Source organism: Chiloscyllium punctatum, chromosome 45 (assembly GCF_047496795.1).
Source record: "Chiloscyllium punctatum isolate Juve2018m chromosome 45, sChiPun1.3, whole genome shotgun sequence".
NCBI lineage: Eukaryota > Metazoa > Chordata > Chondrichthyes > Orectolobiformes > Hemiscylliidae > Chiloscyllium > Chiloscyllium punctatum.
The window spans coordinates 60,937,891-60,958,090 of record NC_092783.1 but is presented as its reverse complement, the minus strand read 5'-3'; the positions used below and the strand labels follow the sequence as shown (position 1 = coordinate 60,958,090).

General features: G+C 41.4%; 1 protein-coding gene across 3 annotated transcripts in view; it reads left to right on the top strand.

Annotated features, from left to right (window-relative positions):
- Positions 1-20,200, top strand: part of LOC140467484 (suppressor of tumorigenicity 7 protein homolog) — a 163,583-nt gene that overhangs the window by 108,347 nt on the left and 35,036 nt on the right. For all 3 annotated transcript variants that reach the window (XM_072563896.1, XM_072563895.1, XM_072563897.1), the window contains exon 11: positions 2,624-2,726. In XM_072563896.1, coding sequence (XP_072419997.1) covers positions 2,624-2,726 — 103 coding nt within the window. The remainder of the gene's footprint in view (positions 1-2,623; positions 2,727-20,200) is intronic.

Here is a 20,200-nt window from a genome sequence, read left to right as displayed (position 1 = left end):
CCTATGTAGCTGTTGCCCTTGGCCTTCTGACTGGGAGAGGTAATTTGCTGAGAAAATGCTATTCAAAGAGCCCTGAGGGTTCACATTGCCACTGCATCACTGGTGGAGGAGGTGAGTGTTGATAGTGTATCGGTGTCAGTCATGTGGGTTGCATTTTTTTGAATGCTGTTGGGCTTCTTGGATACTGTTGAAACATTGTTCATTCAGGCAAGTGGAGAGTATTCCATCATTCTTCTGACTTGTGCCTTGTAGTTGGTGGGCAACGGTTGGCCAGTTAAGAGGTCCTCCTAATTCTTAGCCTCTTGATTTCCTGTTATATATATATATGACTTGTCAAGTTCTGCTTCTGATCAATGCAAGCCCCCAGAATATCAATAACTTATGCTTTTGAGAATGGTAATGCTATTTAATGTCAAGGGACAAGGATTAGTTTTCCTGTTTTTGGAGATTGTCATTAGTCTGCATTTGTGTCCCATGACTTTGTTTGTTGCTACTGATCAGTTCAAGTCTGAATATTATCCAGGTCTTGCTATGTTTGGACGTATGCTGTTTCAGTATCTGAAGGTAAATGAATGCTGCTGAACATAGTGCAATTATCAGCAAGCATCCCCACTTCTGACCTTTATAACAAAGTCTTTGAAGCAGCTGAAGATGTTTTGACCTCGGACACTCCCCTGAGGAACTCTTGTAATGATGTTCTTTGACTGAAATGATTGCAAAAATCCAAGGTCCTAGATTCGGTGATGAGGTAAATTAGAACTGAACGAAATACCACTGAGCCTGTGGCATTGGCATGAGCTCCAATGATAATCAATGGTTGCAGTGATTTGGCCAACACCAAAAACACCATCCGAAAACAATTTCTGATAACCATCTCGTACGTGGTCCTTGTGGCAGAATTGGTCTTTTGTGTCAGTGTCTGTGGAGACCAATACACGAATGTAACATAAATCTGTCCCATCTCAAATAAATTTATTGCATTATCTTCAGAGTAACTAGGATGGTTGAACACTCCTTCACTAGTCTTACCCATATCCGAAGAACAATTAACATTACTGGAGAAGACTTTAATCAGCAATCTTAGCAAATATCTGTGGGAAAGATTTTATGAAGGCCAAGAAAACCCAACAAAACAAGATATGGAACATTGAAAGTGTTTTGTGCGACACTATGAAGTGCTGTGATTTGCGACATTGTGATGAAGCTGCTAAGTCAATTTGACATCAGCAAGAACAGCTATTTGTTAGTCAATATGGTGTTTCCTTGTGTTCTCTCCTGCTTCCTCTTTTTCAAGTGTTAACTTCTGTTTTTAATATAAGATTCTTTCTCTTGGTGTAATGGGATGTTGTGCAATTACACTCTCCAACTTCATGGCATGAGGCCTTGGTTTTAGGCTTACTCTTGTCTGCACATCTGTTGAAGTGATAATAGACTTGCATTCAGTTTTATGATGGAGAAAACTGGCCATTTGGCCCACAGGTTCATGTTTGATTAGATTAGATTCCCTACAGTGTAGAAACAGACCTTTTTGGCCCAGCAAGTCCACGTATGGAGTCAGCTATTACGAGGGGGCATAGCTTTAAATTAAGGGGTGGTAGGTATAGGACAGATGTTAGGGGTAGATTCTTTACTCAGCGAGTCGTGAGTTCATGGAATGCCCTGCCAGTAGCTGTAGTGGACTCTCCCTCTTTATGGGCATTTAAACGGGCATTGGATAGGCATTTGGAGGATAGTGGGCTAGTGTAGGTTAGGTGGGCTTGGATCGGTGCAACATCGAGGGCCAAAGGGCCTGTACTGCGCTGTATTTATCTATGTTCTAAGTCCACACTGACCCTCCTGATGAGTAACCCACGCAGACCCATTTCCCTCTGTCTAATGCACTGAATACATGGGCAATTTAGCATGGCCAATTCACCTGACATGCACGCCTTTAGACTGAAGGGGGGAAACCGGAGTAAACCCACACAGACATGGGGAGTATGTGCAAACTCCACACAGACAGTCACCTGAAACTGGAATCGAACCTGAGTTCCTGGCGCTGTAAGGCAGCAGTGCTAGCCACTGTGGCACCTTTTGTTATGCTGCACATGATCCTCTTTCTACCATACATCATCTAATTCTATGGCAATACTTTTATTTCTTTCTACCCTGTACCTTGGGTTCCCTTAAATTCATTTCTGTTATTCATCTTAACATGTGGCATCGTGTTCACAATTGTCCTTTTGTATATGAAATTTCTTTTAAATTCTGTTGGGTTTATCAATGGCAATATTTTATTTATGTTTTCTGGTGTTGTGAGGAGGAGTCATATTTGACTTGAAGCACTAACTGTTTCTGTCTCCACAGATGCTGCTATACCTGCTGAGTATTTCCAATGCTTTATTTGTAGTCTCTGGTTTTAGTGGCAACCTCGTCCTTCAAACTTTAAAGACGTTGGTTCATTGTTCAGCCTTCACTTCTTTTTCTAAAGAAAACTGCCCCAACCTGTTCAGTCAGTCATGGACATGGGAAGGGAGAGGAATGTTCATTTATGAGGGCGGCATTTTGAGTTGTACAACCTTGGTCACCATCAAGAGGAGTGGCCTTTCCGTTAAAGTTCTTATTTGTTTTTGCCTGAATGTAGGTTCTCCCCAGAGGCAGCCTCCCGGCGAGGGCTCAGTACAGCAGAAATGAATGCTGTGGAAGCAATACACAGAGCAGTAGAGTTCAATCCACATGTGCCAAAGGTAAGTGTCTCAAATGTAGTTAGTTCAAATTTAAATTATTTAGTTTTATAGCACCCTCACATCCAGAGCATTGTGGGTTCAAGATCATTTCTAGAGATATGAGTGCACAGTTTTAACTGCGGTGGGAGTGCAGCATTGTAGAGGTACTATTTATGTAACTGAGACATGAAATTTTAGCCCTGTCTGCCTATTGAGATTTGCTAAAAAAAAATCCTGTGGTGCAGTCAGAAAAAAAACTGTCAAGATCATTACACATCAGTTGGTGGGTTACATTGTCTCCTCCTACCATCTTAAACATCAGTGCTGGGAAAAACTGGACCATAAGTCAAATAAAACTACCTCTAACCTCCACGGTGTATGCACTCCTTTCCTGATAAATTAGCTTGTGAATAAAAAAATGGATTGATCAAAAAATTTGGATTAAACAATATGCATAAAATAACACGAAGGGATGTGGTGTTAAGAAGTTTAAATATCAGATGATTTGACTTTTAAAAAATGATGCCAAGAATGACGGATATCCAGAAGAGATTATATGGTTGTAATATAATCTCTGAATTTAGTGATGTATTAAATTGTGCAACTTCATGAGATTACTGTCATCTTTAATCATTTGCATCTGCCATAGTTTGTTCTCTGTGTTAGTAGACAGGTACTCAAGGATTAAAGAGCTGGAGTCCCACTGAGAGCAAGGGATTATTTTCCATTTTCCATTGGATAGTCCCAAGTTCAAATCCTGTATTAGACAAATAGTTGAATTCAGCTATCCTTTTCATGTGGTATATGTTGGTTTATGCGCAAATTGTGAGAGTGGAGCACAATAGTGCCGACTGGAGTGAAGGAGGAACCGTCCTCTTTGTCATATACTGCTGAAGGACAGCCTAGAAATGGGAGTCAAACTTGGAGAGACAATAAATTGACAAGTAGAATTGACGTAAAATAAATGAAGAATGCTGCTGGAACTGAAATTGCAGAAGAAACTCCGGTAGTCTGGTAAGCTCTATGGAAAGAAAACTGAGCTAATATTTCAAGTCCAATGACCCATCTTCAGTAATATTGACAGTAGGCTCTGAGTGTGTACTTTCTGGCAAAGTACAGCTACTGCATGACGTAAATGCTCCAGTGTAGTGGCTCCTTGTATTTCTTTGACTACTTGTTGCTATTGACTGTCAGATTCTTAGTGTGGATTGGGTAATTTTGATCCATGTAGCTACTTGGTTACCTGGGGGAATAAACTGCTTTAATTGCAATCCATACAAAACACGAGTGCATGGAAAAACTTTATCAATGAAGACCTGATAATATAATCATCACCAGTCTCATAACATCCTTCTGTACTGTATTACTTTATATGCACATTTAAAAACAAACTGCTTGTCTAAGTGTGCTCACACAAATAATAGAGGTAGGCTGGAACTTCCCCAAAAACCAGAGAGGGTGGGGAAAAAGCTGCCTACCAGAAATCTAGCAAAGGTTTTAAACGTAAAGGAATTAGTGTCAGCAAGTGGAGTTCAGATGAGACATGATCAAATTAAATAAGGGAAAAGACAAGTGCTGAATGATATACACTTACTTTGACTTGCCTAAATAATACATTAGTTTGACAGCTTAACAACAAGTTTGTGTAGTTTATAAGAGAGGTCACTGGGTGAAGAGTTGGTCACATGAGGATCCGTTCAGGACTATGGGTCCGTATTTGATTGAGTTCAAAGGATGAGGGGGGTCTTTTAATGAAAGCATACAGAATTCTGAGAGGCCTGGATAGGGTGGACATAGAGGTAAAAACCTGCTGTGCTTTTCCAGCACCACTCTAATCTAGACTAGGGTGGACATAGAGAAGATGTTTCCACTAATAGGAGAGACTAGAACCTGAGGGCATAACCTCTGAGTGAAGGGACAACCCTATAATGAAATGAGGAAGAATTTCTTCAGCTAAAGAGTGGTTAAACCTGTGGAACTCAGTGCCAAAGAGGGCTGTGGAGGCCAAGTCATTGAGCACATTTAAGACAGAGCTAGATGGAGTTTTGATTGGTAAACAGATCAGAGTTTACAGGAAGGAAGCAGGAGAATCGTTTTGAGAAACATATCAGCCATGATCAAATGGTGGAGCAGACTGGATAAGCTGAATGGCCGAATTTTGCTCCTGTATTATAAATGTGGATACAAGTTAACAGAGAGGTACAACAATAAAGAGAGAGAGTTCACTGATTTACTTTCAGGCTTGGTTCCATGTTATCCCCTTTGCAGTAAAACTCACTTCACTCGAAGACCACACATGCTGTTTCCCTATATGTCCTGGCCAACATTACTCCCTCAATCAATATCACTGATACTGGTTATATGATCACTATCATGTTGCTGATTGTGGGATCTTGCGGTGTGAAAATTAGCTGTTGCATTTCCTATATTGCAAGAAAGCTTACACTTCAAAATGGGTTGTAGAGTGCTATTGTATGCTGAGGTTGAAGGCACTTTGGAAATGCAAGTCTCTTTCTGTCGAAGGTGAATATTCTCATTCATTCTTTGACTTTTTGACTGTTAGGAGTTTTTATTACTTTATTTTGTATAAACTTGAATACTCGCAAAAACATTTTTGTCAGCGTTCACAATATCTTATTCCACATTATTGGTAAAGCTCTGACCAATGTATTTCAATTAAACTGACATTTATGGTCACTGTCTATGCTTTCCATCTTTCTCTGTTTTTCCTATTCCCTCGGGTTTATTACGCAATAATGGACAAATGAAATTTCACAATTGAAAAATCCACAAAATGCAAATCAAATTATTAGCTGATATGGTGCCACCCCTTTTACAGACCCTGTTGATAGTAACAAACATTGCTGCTGTTTTGAATTGCGAAGCTGACTGACTGAAAATTATTCAGTGCAGGTATTTCAGCAATAACGTTAAGTGTGTGTGGTGTGCACCCAGGGAAACTGGATGAGCTGGCACCTCAACTGTTTCTCTGTGGTTCATGCAGGCATTGTGCTTCATTTTCAATCATGCTTGTGCATAGTTTAAAACCTGCTGCCTCAAGGAAAGAACAGGGTGTTTTTAACTGAGGCTTTCACCTCCAAGAACAATACGTCCTGTAAGAGAAAAGACTAAAATGAAGAATTATGTAATTGTTGACCCAAGTTGTCATCTGCTAAATTCAAACTGGAATGTCAATCTCTTTTTAATTTTAGGAGGACCAGGTTTAAACTGAAATGACATTTTGAACTGAAACAGTGGTCCTGGTTTTGTGGACTCTGTGGCAAAATTGAGACAGAATGCTAAATCCTAATTTTCGGTCAAGTTCCAGTTTATCCATTCTCTGGCTTTTACCAAATTGAGAGGAAATATTAAAATGAATTTTTGAACCCTTTTCATTCATTAAAATGAAAGTATGGGAATAAAATATGGAACTTTTGACATGGAATTCCCTGCCTAAACTCCTCCTCTTCCTCATAAAAGCAAAATACTGCAGATGCTGGAAATCTGAAACTTACAGAATGCTGGAGAAACTCAGCAGGTCCAGCAGATTCTGTGGCTCTTGCTGTCTCTCTACAGATGCTGTCAGACTTGATTATTTTCTCCAGCATTCTCTGTGGTTCTTCCTCCTTTTGTGAAATAATTTTCAAGAATGCACCTGTATGACTAAATCTTTAGTCATCCCTTCCAATACCCCTTTGACTGAGTGTCCATCTTTTGTAAGAATACATCTCTGTGAAACACAGTAAAGGTTTTTTTAATATTCACAGTGCTACATAAGTGTAATTTTAGATTATACACTATGACAGCCCAGATTCAAAATTCTAAGCTAAGGCTTAGAAAACAAAGTAGTAGGGAACATTTGGTCTGTAGACTAAAGGAAAGTATCTAGTTTTGGGGTACCAGCCATGGGCATTGAGGTACTTTGTTGCTAGTAAGGGAGTCTTAACAAGACGAAGACTTTGATTTGTTTGTTGCATGATAGCAATCGGGTACAAGTTAACATCATTGAACTAATCATAGTTACTAAGACTATGAGGAGACCCATGGAGAAATAATTCATCAGATTAGCCCTCACTTCCACTAAAGCTTGTGTGACATTATCAAATTGAATGGAACGTAATGCAACATTGACCCCCTCAGAATCATGACTTCACACAACAGAAAGTATATTGTGGGTTCTCCCGGGGATGGCATTTCAAAATTTGACAAAACTGGGAATTGTAGTGAACAACGAGAATAATAAAAGATTTCAGGAGGTCACAAACACTGGTGAAATGGGTGATGGAATTTGCACTGAATGACATTGCATTAAAATTTTGGAAAAAGGTTGAAATGAAAGTCAGTGGAAAAAAGCTCAGATAAACTAAAACATGACTTTGATAGATTTCTACATTCCAGTCACAACCAGATCAGGAAATCCAGTGCCTCAAATACTGCCCCGTTCCCTGATTACTGCAAGCTGTGCCTTCAACGTGATTTTTCAAATTTAAAGATATTTGTTGATCTGATAAGTAATTTTAGAAAGCATGTGTTTCCTGGCGTGCAAACATGTTTAGACCATTTGTAAGAACATGAAACAACTTGTAGCTTTATTGATTGCTTGTTATGTTGTCCAGTTCACTTGTGGTTTAAATATAGTGTCACATGGGAATCCATGTGCTTTTGTTCCTTATTATAATTCAAATAACCAAGCATTGCAAATTGATTAAGTTCAAACTTGAAAGCTGATAAACATTTAATGGTACAGATATGAATCATTTATCAAGTGTAAAAACATTTTAAACAAGATAGAAATAACATTCTCTGGCTTTACACTGGAATAATATTGGTGGAAATATTCTGCCTTCTGTCATTTGTGACATTGACTTTTGAATCTACATGATCCAATTTTAGGAGTAGGAATTTGGGTGATTGTCATTGAACGGACGATGGTTGACATATTCATTGTCCTTGGGGAAACTGGATGTAAGAGTGGACCTTGTATCTTTTCCATTTCTGTTATCCTCCATATTAGAACACAGAACATAGAAAAGTATAGCACAGAACAAGCCCTTCGGCCCACTATGTTGTGCTGAGGGTTAATCCTAATATAAAATAACCAAACCTATGCGCCCCTCAATTCGCTGTTGTCCATGTGCATGTCCAGCAGTCACTTAAATGTCCCCAATGACTCTGCTTCCACCACCACTGCTGGCAACGCATTCCATGCGTTCACAACTCTCTGCATAAAGAACCTACCTCTGTTTTCTCCTCCATACCTTCCTCCTAGCACCTTAAAACTATGACTTCTTGTGGCAATCACTCCTGCCTTGGAGAAAAGTCTCTGACTATTGACTCTATCCATGCCTCTCATTACCTTGTACACCTCGATCAGGCCACCTCTTTTCCTCCTCCTCTCCAGAGAGAAAAGTCTGAGCTTAGTCAACCTCTCTTCATAAGGGAAGTCCTCCAGTCCAGGCAGCATCCTGGTAAACCTTCTTTGCACCCTCCAAAATTTCTGCATCTTTCCTACAATAGGGTGATCAGAACTGGACACAATATTCCAAGTGTGGTCTCACTTTTGTAGAGCTGCAGCAAAACCTCGTAGCTCTTAAACTCGATCCCCCTGTTAATGAAAGTCAAAACACCATATGCTTTCTTAACAACCCTATCCACTTGGGTGGCAACTTTTGAGGCATCTGTGTACTTGAACACCAAGATCCCTCTGTTCCACCACACTGCATTTATCCAGATTGAACTCCTCCATCTGCTATTTCTCAGCCCAGCTCTGCATCCTGTCAATGTCGCCCTGCGGCTTGCAATAGCCCTTGATACTATCAGCGGTAAACTAACTAACCCACCCCTCAACCTCCTCATCCAAGTCATTCATGAAACCTACAAAGAGCAAAGGCCCAAGAACAGAACCCTGCGGGACACCACTCACCACTGACCTCCAGGCAGAATATTTCCCATCTACAACCATTCTGCCTTCTGTCAGCCAGCCAATTCTGAATCCAGAGAGCCAAACCTCCCTGTATCCCATACCTCCTGACTTTATGAATGAGCCTACCATGGGGAACCTTATCAAATGCCTTCCTGAAGTCCATATACACCACATCCAGTGCTCGACTTTCGTCGACCTGTCTTGACACTTCCTCAAAGAACTGAATAAGATTTGTGAAGCATGACCTGCCCCTCTCAAAGCCATGTTGACTGCTTTTAATCATGCTATGCTTTACCAAATAATCATAAATCCTATCCCTCAGAATTCTTTTCAAAACCTTGCTGACCATAAATGTAAGGTTGACTGGTTTGTAATTGCCAGAGATTTCCTTATTATCCTTCTTGGAGGAAGTGAGGACTGCAGATGCTGGAGATCAGAGCTTAAAAATGTGTTGCTGGAAAAGCGCAGCAGGTCAGGCAGCATCAAAGGAGCAGGAGAATCGATGTTTCGGGCATGGGCATAAGCATGCCTGAAACGTTGATTCTCCTGTCCCTTTGATGTTGACTGACCTGCGCTTTTCCAGCAACACATTTTTAAGTTTATTATCCTTCTTGCAAAGAGGAACAATATGTACCTCCCTCCCATCCTCTGGTACAACTCCCTTGGAGAGTGAGGAAGCAAAGATCTACACCAGCGGCTTAGCAATCTCCTTTCTCACTTCCCAGAGCAACCTAGGATAAACCTGTTCTGGCCCTGTGGCCTTATCAATCTTAACGTTTGCCAAAATTTCCAGCACATCAACTTCCTTAATCTTGATCTGTTCAAGCCTTTTCCCTGCTCCTCAAAGTTCTCTAATCACAACAAGGTCCCTTTCCTGAATGAAAACCGAAGCAAAAGGTCTCATTTAGGGCTTCCTGTATCTGCTCAGACTCCACGCACAAGTTCCTTATGCTATCCCCGATCAGCCTTACCTTCTCCCTGCTCATTCTCTTAATCCTCATGTATGAGTAAAATGCTTTTTGGGTTCTCCCTAATTCTTCCTGCCAAGCCCTTTTTAAGCTCCCTCCTGGCTCTCCTCAGTCCATTTTTGAGCTCCTTTCTAGTAAGCCTGTAATCCTCTAAAGCTGTGCTAGATCCTTGCTTTCACCACCTTACGTAAGCTGCCTTCCTCCTTTTGATGAGAAGCTCCTCTGTTCTCCTCATCCAAGGCTCCTTAATGTTACCCCTTGCTTGTCTCTGAGGAACAAATTTAAGCATCATTCACAACATCTACTCCTTAAACAGTTTCTCGCGCCCCCCCCCCCCTCCTGTGCCACAGTGCTGGGCTCAATGCCAGAGACCTGATAACTATGGCTTCCCCTGGTAGGCTGTCCCCACCAGCAGTATCCAAAATGGTATACTTATTGCTGAGGAGAATGGCCATAAGGGATCCCTGCTCTGACCATCTGTTCCCTTTCCTCCCCCTGACTGTAACCCAGCTGTCCTTATCCTGTGTCTGAGGAGTGACCACCTCCCTGTACATCCCCTCAATTTCTCCCTCAGCCTCCCAGATAATCCGCAGTTCATCCAGCTCCAGTTCCCTAACTCAGGTTTTTAAGGCGTTGGAGTTGGGTGCACTTCCCACGGATGTGGCCAGCAGAGACATGTGAAGTCTCTCTCGCCTGCTACATTCTGCAGGAGGGACATGCAACTGTCCTATCAGCCATAACCCACTACTCTGAAAGCCCACACAAGACTGAACAACAAAAAGAAAAAAAGAAATCCTGAACTTACTGAGTTTACAGACTCTTAAGGTTAGAGGAGATGGATGGGAGGGAGACCCTATGGTGTAGGGTCTCAGGTTTAGATCTCACCCACTTTAAAAAAAAATCACTATCTTCTTGGCAGCCCTTGGTTTTGTCCATCCTCTTTCCTCACCGCTCTTTTTGTTTGGGTGATATGCCTCATTGTTACATACATTCCAATTATGCATTTATAGCAGCATGGATTGATTTCTCTGTTTGCTGTGGTGTGTTTAGATTTCTTAGTCTACCATATCTGCAAGTGTCTCAGATTGCCCTAGTTTGACAGTTGGCACCTTTAAAGCATGTGCGCGCTCGCTCTCTCGCTTGCTCTCTCTTGCGCGCGCTCTCGCTCTCGCTTGCTCTCTCTTGCGCGCTCTCGCTCTCGCTCTTTCTCTTGTGCACACGCACACGCACATCCATCCTTGGCACAATTAGCGAAACTAAGATGAAAAACGAGGTGTCTTGTTCAGGACCATTTGGCACCCGAGGTGGAAATATTGAATGATCCCACTAATGGAGGTTATGACTCGTTCCGTTATGACTGTTTTCACTTCCCTGGCTATCACTTACAAACTTAATGATGCAGTTTCATCCTGTCTCTTTGTGGTTATAAACTTCTTGATTAACTTTAATCCTGGTAACATCCTTGTAAATTTTTTTTCCACCCTCTCCAATTTAATAATAGCCTTCCTATAGTAGGGTGACCAGAACTGTACATAGTACTTCAGAAGAAGCCTCATCAATGTTCTGTACAACCTCAACATGATTTCCCAACTCCTTTACTCTATGATCTGAGCAATGGAGGCAAGCATGCCAAATGCCTCTTTAGCGCCCTGTCTATTTGTGATGTAACTTACAAGGAATTATGCACCTGTTGGACAACACTCCCCACAGCCCTCCCGTTAATTGTGTAAGGCCTTCCATGGTTGGTCTTGCCCAAATGTAACATCAGGTTTTCATCTGAATTAAACTTTGTCTGCCACCCCTCAGCCCATTGGCTCAATTCATCAAGATCCCTTTGTAATCTTAGACAACCTTTTGTACTGTCTACCACAAATTTTAATGTCATCTGCAAACTTATTAACCATGCTTTCTATATTATCACCCAATCGTTTATTTAAATGACAAACTCACTGCACTGTTTAGAATCAAAGGTCTGATGCTTTCACCTGATTTCATTTTCCAATTTCCCCTTGTGAAACTGGTGAACTTGGACCCGCACCCCTCATTTGACAAGCTAGATCATTTTCAAAGATGTTTTGAAAAAATTAATCAAAGTATGGATTTAACCATGCTGTTTCAGCACAATAAACGAGGTTCTTAACACTGGGCTACGTTGCTACATTGTGGGAATAAGATTTTTAATAGCTCTCTTCTTTGAAGATGAAGGACTCTCCCCTCATCCCCTCCCCTTCCCTGAGGCATGGTGACCCTCTGGTTAAACCACCTCCAGTTGCGTGTCTCTGTCCATATGGTCTGGTAAGACCATGGCAACATTAAAATTTGAATATAATGATCGTGCCCAAGTTGAAACTCAGTTCTGAGGCTCTTAAACTGATTTCCCGGAATGGACCGTGCCAATGAGAAGTCTTGTCCATTTGGGGACCATTCAGCCATTTGGAGCTTCTTCCATCATTCAATTACATCAAAGCTAATTGGAATCTCAATTTTATTCACCTGGTACCTTTGTACAACAGTTAAGATTTTTGTTCAACAAGGGTATTATCAGTTTCCATTTTGAGTATTTCTGATACTTTGCCTTAGTAGCTTTTTAAGAGACTGTTCTGGTTTTCCACTACCCTTTTGAAGACAAATGCCCTGGCATGAGCTTTGTAACCCAGCTGTATTTTTAATTTAGGGTCCTCCCATGTGGACCACTACCACCATAATTTCTCTCTCTGTCTACGCTGTGGTAGTCTTGCAACACATGCAATAGCATCTATGCCTCGAAACCAGGAGCTTCAAGTTGAAGTCTTACTATATCAGAATGCTTGGCCAGCAAAGGGCTATTCTTGACATAGCCAAGCAGTTTGATTTATCTGTAAATTGTTCTGATGGTAAGAGCAAGAGAACCTGGTCAGCCAGAACTGTGTGGGAACTGAAGTGCAGTAACTACCACCACCATTAAAGAAGGACTCTTTTTACAGGCTGTACTCCATGCAAATGCTTGCGTCGAGGGACTACCAAGACAAAGATCTGTTTTCTAAATATTTTAAACACTGTCAATTCGATCATCCTTTAACTTTCAGCTTTAAGGTAGTAAAACCTAATCATAATTGGATGAGTTGGTTAGCACAGTTGGCTGGATAGCTGGTTTGCAATGCAAAGTGATAGCACCAGAGTGGGTTCACTTCCCGCACCAGCTGCGGTTACCATGAAGGATTCCTCTTCTCATATTTTCCCCTTGTCTGAGGCATGGTGACCCTCTGGATAAAACTCACAGTTGTCTCTCTAATGAGAGCATGGAGCTACAGTCCAACAGATCTACAGCTATTTAACATATAATCTGTCCTAATAATTTAACTTCTTTGCTTCAGGCATAAACTTGCCCTCTAGGTGATTTCATTAAAAACAGCTAGTTACAGTGCATAGATTAAGTGTATGCATAAAATAAAATAAAGCAGAAAATTAGTTCCTAGAAGGTTTTCTAGATGTGTGCAAAATCTCTTCTCAAGGGCAACATTGGTAAGTGTATTCACAGTCCAGCAGATGTCAGTCTTGAGCTGTTCAAGTGAATTAAAACTAAGGTATTAACTAGACTGACATATCATTTAGTACTTGAACCTCCACAGTGTCAGCGGGGAAAGTCAGGTCAAGATTTATGAAAGCTTTTAACCGTTGCAACGCACTCTGATACTTTTTCCTACTTTTAGAGAAAAATATCTTTTAATTGCCGGTATGTGTGGGATTTTTTTTAAAAAGATCTGTTCAGGCAGAACTCTGCAGGGGCCAGTTTCAGGGCATCCAGCATACAGAGGCCATAGAGTCAGGGTAGTTTTTAAATATTTTTTTCCGTGCAAAGATTTTTATCGAAACAAATAAAAATTCCATGTATTCTTGGGTTATGCAATGCTTTACAGGGCACATTTTCAAGGCATGCTGGAAAGCCAGTTGCTCCTATTAGCACAGTTTGCTGAGGCAGGTTTTGAGTTAGTTATAGTGGGCCAAGGACTGTCTTGGGGACTGTCCACAATATGATAAAATCATCTTTAGTATTATTAAAAATATTGTAATGTAGTCAAATCCAATCAGAGTTCCCTATTTGGAAGGTATGAATGTAGGGTCAGAGAAGCTTTGTAACTGAAAATTCAGCTCAACTTTAACACCAGATCAATAGAATGGGATTCACCTTTACTTTGAATTTGGGACATCCTCAATGTACAAAAGGATGGGAATGTGAACTCTCTATGAACTTCCCATTATAACTTCAACCTGTTTTCCATAAAATTGCATCTGCATGTTAGGAATCCATTCCTAAAATGGAATTTATAGAAATGATAATTATTCATAGTATTATTGGCATTGTGTATAAAGTGCTCAAGATACACATTCCTTTGGGAAATTAAATATACAATCGCAGGATACATGGGAATGATTGCTGCTACATAATCTAATCAAGCCATTTCGATGTTGTCATGAACGGCCACTTGATCCCCTCCCTTGGATTATTGGTCTAAAGTCACTCTGTCACAGCTTTTGTTGTTTAATTATGTTGTCTTAATTTTACATTCTTTCTTTTTGGCGACAGTGGTTCATTAGACTGGACGCCAGCTGAACGGCCTCTCAGTCTTACTGTTGGCATTGGTTCAAGAGAAAGTCTCGCTCAGACTGCAGTGAAGGAAAGATATACTGGTGTAGTGCAAGATATTTTTCTGTACCGTGGTTGCAACACTTTGCTACACTCGTAATTGCATGTAACACTCTACTGATGTTATAGTCAGCATAAACATTTCTGTTATTTAAAAGTTGTAAATCTGGTTGTTAAAGCCTAGCTGAACAATCCAGAAACTGACCTGTCGATGTTTTGTGTGTGTGAGATTGCATGCATCCCCATTGAAAGTCAACTAAGTTGAGATGGAGGAAATGGCCTCATCTGCATATATTAAGTAATGTAAGTTGAGGCAATTGGAATAAATTCAACACACAAAGTTCATCATACTCAGCAATGTTTTAACTGCAAATGATAGCCTGTCCTCTGTAAATTATTGCTGCTTTGTTACATTGCATTGAGCTGAGTGGTGATTTTTACTTCTTGGACCTTTTAAGAATTTGAAATGTTTTTTAAAGATTTCTCCCAATTATAATAAGGAAGACTGCAGTGCCATGTGCCATCCTATGGTACTCTAGCTCAGGTTTTAATCCAGAGGAAGGTACAGACCTCTTGAGTGAATAGGACAGTCGGAGTAGTTTTGGACTGACCATGAGCTGGCATGATTGAACTACATGGCTCTTTGGGAATGTTTTCTACAGTCACTAGATGTATCTACATCAATTCAACCACTGTCTGCACTGACTGTCACAAATACACAATGTATATAGCTTGTTTGACCAAAAGGTTAGTATTAAAAGTTCTGTTCTGCCATAGATATCAATTCCAGTTGATACAACCTGACAATAAATGAAGGAATTGAGTACCCCACATTAGGATCGCTTCATGTGCAGAAGACTCTGTACTTCTGCTGGTGATTCTAGAACCAGGGAACACACCCTAAACATTAGGATCAGACCATTCAGGAAAGATATTATGCAGCACTTCTACGCACATAGCGTGGTAGAGATTTGGAGCTCTCCTCTCCAACTGGTAGGTGATGCTTAATGAGTTGTTAGTCTTAAACCTGAGAGTGTGTGATTTATGTTAAGCAATGGCATTAAGGGATACGGGTCCAAGGCTGGTAATATGGAGTTAGACCGTGGCTGTTCTGTGGCCTGATTGAATCGTGGAGCAAGTTCGGGGGGCCGAATGGTGTGCTGCTGTTCCTATGTCGAAAGTGCGCCACTGGAAAAGCACAGCAGGTCAGGCAGCATCTGAGGAGCAGGAGAATGTGAGGAAGCGAGGGGCTCTCTCACCTTTACCTACCTATTGTTTTCTCAGCTACCTGCCCCCCCCCCCCACCACACCCTGCCCCCCTCCCATTTATCTCTCAACCTTCCTCCACCCCCTCACACCACCTCCCCCCCCCCCCCCCCCCATGCCCGAAATGTCGATTCTCCTGCTCCTTAGATGCTGCCCGACTTGATGTGCTTTTCCAGCACCACATTCTCGACCCTGATCTCCAGCATCTGCATTTCTTACTGCTTTCCTATGGACAAGTATCTTCAATTGTACCTGGTAAGAAGTAGAAGACCTGTTTTTTTTGTCTGCATTAGAAGGTGGTGATGCAGTGACTGTGAGATCTTAGGCCACACTTGGAATAATGGAACAATTATGAGTATCCTACTTGTGGCAAGCATGAAGATGGTGAAGAAGTGACTATGCCAAGGATAAATGCTTTGTTCTTGGGAGAAATGAGAGAAACTGGATCCACTTTCTTTTGGAAGAGTGAAAGTTAACAAAAGGTATTTTTAAGGTATTAAAATTGAGGGGCTTGGATAAAGCAAATTTCTCAAAATACTTTCCACAGATCCATGAGTCTATAAATTCAGTAAAAGTATTCAGGCAAATGACAAACTAAGAAACAGAAAAACCTACATTTCCTCAGTTATTAGAAAGATCATTAGGAGTAGATCATGTGGAAGTTCAAGCCAGCACTATCGTTAAAGTTATAATAGCTGATCTGTGGCTTCAGCTCCACTTTTCCATTCACTTGACATATCTTTTCTATTTCCTTAGACTCCAGGATCCAGCAAGTCTGCTTTCCTGATGGTTAGAGATGGGGCATGCCCTGAAAGATGTGCATCCGGACCCCTCCAATGTCCTGGCGCACAGATTTACTGGGAAGTCTGAACCTTCCATGATAATGTGTGTCTGGAACTATCTCAGAAAGAGTCTGACTCTGATTTCGGGTTGGAGACTTGAGAGTTCTGACTAACTTAATTGGATAGTTACGCTGGAAATGTTGAGTAAAAAATCCTACTCCTACTCTTGGTTAGCTCTGCAACTGATCCACTCATCCACCCCTGCTGGTTTACCCACTCATACCTCTTGACAACCTCATCACCCCACAAATCAATCCAACAGCTCCCTTGTACTCACTCCCAACTGTAGAATTGACTGTAATCTAGGAAATAAGTAATCTGATATTGATTGGGAAATTTGGAACAAACATCTACTTATTTCAACATCAAGTGTAGTCAATGTTGGAGTATTCACAACTTGGGTGGAAAATTCCAAAGAGACTCCATTTCTTAGAAGTAATTCTTTCTCATGCCCCTCCTAAATATTCGTCCCCTTATCCTGAGACACTCTGCCCCAACCAGCAGAAACAATTATTGTGTCATACTTTTTAAGCCCCGACAGAATTGTTTATGTTCTAGTGAGATCATCTCTCATTCTTTCAAGCCCAGAGAACACAGAGCCAGTTGATGCATCCTAGGATAACCCCTGGCCCAAGGACCCATTTAATGAACATTCACTGTACCATCTCCAATGCAAGCACATCCTGTTTGAATTTAGAAACTAAAACAATTTATAGGCATGGAGTGGAAATGCATTATCTTTTTAAAAGGAAGTATGTGAATACTTAAGCAAGAAAAAAAAATGACAAGATTATAATTGAATGAGAATAGACTTGAAGAAAGTGGATAACTCTGACAGCAAGCCCAGGAACAGCGGGCTGAATGGTCTCCTGTGCTATAAACCTCCTTAATTTTTATCAAGGCTGACATTTGCACAATCCCTTAACCCTTTTCTTAGTTTCGAAAATTCTGCAGTAGCTGCCTTTGCAAAGCTGATTTGAGTCCTCCTCTCCCCCCCCCCCCCCCCCCCCAGTCATTTGTTCCTGTAACTGCCTCGCCACTTGGTTTCTTGGAATAGCTTCTGTGGAATAGGCAGGAATGAATGCAGCTGGACATTTGCAAAGAGTTGCTCAGTAACTTAACAGCAAAATACCATCACCGCAACTGTTTTTGATGAAAAGGATTTTGTCTCCACGTGGTTCCAAGGTGCTTTAGTTAATCCAGCTGTGAAACGGTTTGGGGAAAGCAGTGCTGCTTTCATGATACTGCTGGTGGCAGGTATTCATTCCGTGGTGATGGTTTTTCTTCCATTCGTTGTGAATGACAAATCCTTTGCATGATGTGCCTTATTTTTGAAGTGGGTGGAGTAATCCGCTATGTGGTGGTCACAGCAGGAGTTGGGGCTCAGCATCAATAGGGTTGCCAGCACCTGTGCGTCAGATTAAGCTGGTCTCTGCCCCTCCACAGCTAGTGCAGTGACCATCAGCAAATTGATAGTCTGAAGAGAATTATTTGATCTTTATCCATCCAGCCACAAATAGCTTCCAGCTTTAGTCTGTGCTACGCAAGCAAGCACTGAATCATCCATCAGCTTTCAAGTTACACCATGAAAAAGCCAGCTGAATTAATCTTTAGGGATTTCATTAACCTATTCCGCCTTGTGCAATAATATGTTTGGTTATTTTTGTGCATTGCAAAACTTGGGGGAAACATGGGCAATATCTGAACACATCAGGAAAGATTTAATTTTACAAGCCTCAACTTTTTGGTAGGCCCTCTGGTCTTGCAAGCTACATGTCCTATGGTAAAATATGTAGACTTACTTGCAGGGCACCAAAGTGTGTTTGTCAGCTTAATGTGAACAGAGCATTTTCTGCAGCAGTTAGTTTAGGACGTCATCCCGCCTGACTTAAAATTCTGCCGAGTAAATAATAACAAAGATTGGTTAATTTGTGTCTCACAGTGCTGTCTGCAGAATTAACTGCAAAGTTGGTCTCCTGCTTTCCGTCCGGTTGATAAAATGAACATTTAATGCTCAAAAGTCATAATTGCCCAAAGATAGGAGGAGATAATTTTTTCAAATACAGTGAGTTGTTATAACTGAAACACAGTGTGGAAATGGATTCAACAGGAACTTTCAAAGAGCAATTGGAATTAAAAACATGAAGGTCTACAAGGAAATAACAGTGTGGCACAGGTCTTTATTGAACTAACACAGGCCTGATGGCCGAATGCTGTCAGATGCTATGATTCTAACATCAATTCAGCATCACATACTGTTTGAGAAATTATGGATTTTGGTTATGTTCATAATGACAAAAAGGAAAAACAGGAGGTAAACTGTTCCCCAGGGTTATGTCTCTCTTGCTCTCTCGCAAACAGTCCCATGGAGGAACCAGGGTTGGGAAGTAATGGAAGCCTGCATTACTGTGAAGAGTGGGAAGGAAAAGTCTCTATTAGTTGAAGATAACTGTTCTGCTGACACCATGACCTCCTGGTGTGGGTTATCAGTTTTTAAGAAAGGATTTGATTCAAACCACACTGCAGAATGGACAGATTTTGACCATCATTAGATTCCAAATAGTAAGCCAAGAGATTGCAACAAAGTCCAGTTCAGTTATTGAATTATGTCTCCAATTTCTGCATCAGAACAGCAGCTGATTCTAATTGACATTCAAGGGGTCCTTTTTCCCAGCGTTCCTGTGGCTAAGTAAGAACACTAAGCCAAGTAGAAAACAAAAGGTCCAGGCTTGTAAAACTCAATTCCCTCCTAATGTGTTTGGATATTAATTATTTTTTACACTTTGCGAAAACATCTGTGTTTGTAAAATTCTGCATGAGCTGCAATTGTTTCGATCTGTGCACTGTAAGTATGTTCACTGCGTTTTCGCAGTGGACCATCAAAGCTGATGGATCATAGCCCTTGCCTCTATAGCCAAAGCTGGAAGCTATTAGTGACTGGATGGATAAAGATCAAATAATTCTCTTTAGGCTGTCAATTTGCTGCTGTGCATTGCACTAGTATTGATTGCTTTGTAGATGATAGTTGTGGATGCTTTGATCTCTCGCCTGACTTAAAAACCTCAACAATTGCATAAAATTTGAATGCATTTTAATCGAAGGTCATGTAGAAAGAATTAAATGTGAGGTGTTTCCAGTGTTCCTACTATTTCTGTCACTTTCTGTAGTTATGGCAGAAGGGTAAGAAATATATTCTCTCTCTTTCTTTTTTTCCTTTACTGCCGTTTATGCTTAGGGCAGCTCTTGTGCAAGCCTGGATGAGCATGCGTTGGCAGGTTGATCAAAGTTTTACCTGCACATCGACCAATATTACTTATTGTATCTGTTGCTCCTGATGCGGTCCCCTCTACATTGGGGAGACTGGACGCTTCCTAGCAGAGCGCTTTAGGGAACATCTCTGGGACACCCGCACCAATCAATCCCACCGCTCTGTGGCCCAACATTTCAACTCCCCCTCCCATTCTGCCGAGGACATGCAGGTCCTGGGCCTCCTCCATTGCTGCTCCCTCACCACCCGATGCTCTGGAGGAGGAATGCCTCATCTTCTGCTTCTGAAAACTTCAACCCCATGGCATCAATGTGGACTTCACCACTTTCCTCCTTTTCCTGTTCCCCCACCTCACCCCAACTCCAACCTTCCAGCTCAGCACCACCCTCATGACTTGTCCTACCTGTCTATCTTTCTTTCCACCTATTCACACCACCCTCCTCTCTGACCTATTCCCTTCATCCCCACCTCCATTCACCCATCTTACTCTTTGCTACCTTCCCCCACCCTCCTTTCTGACCTATCACCTCCATCCCCACCCCCACTCACCTATTGTACTCTATGCTACTTTCTCCCCACCCCCACCCCCCTCTCCTTTATCTCT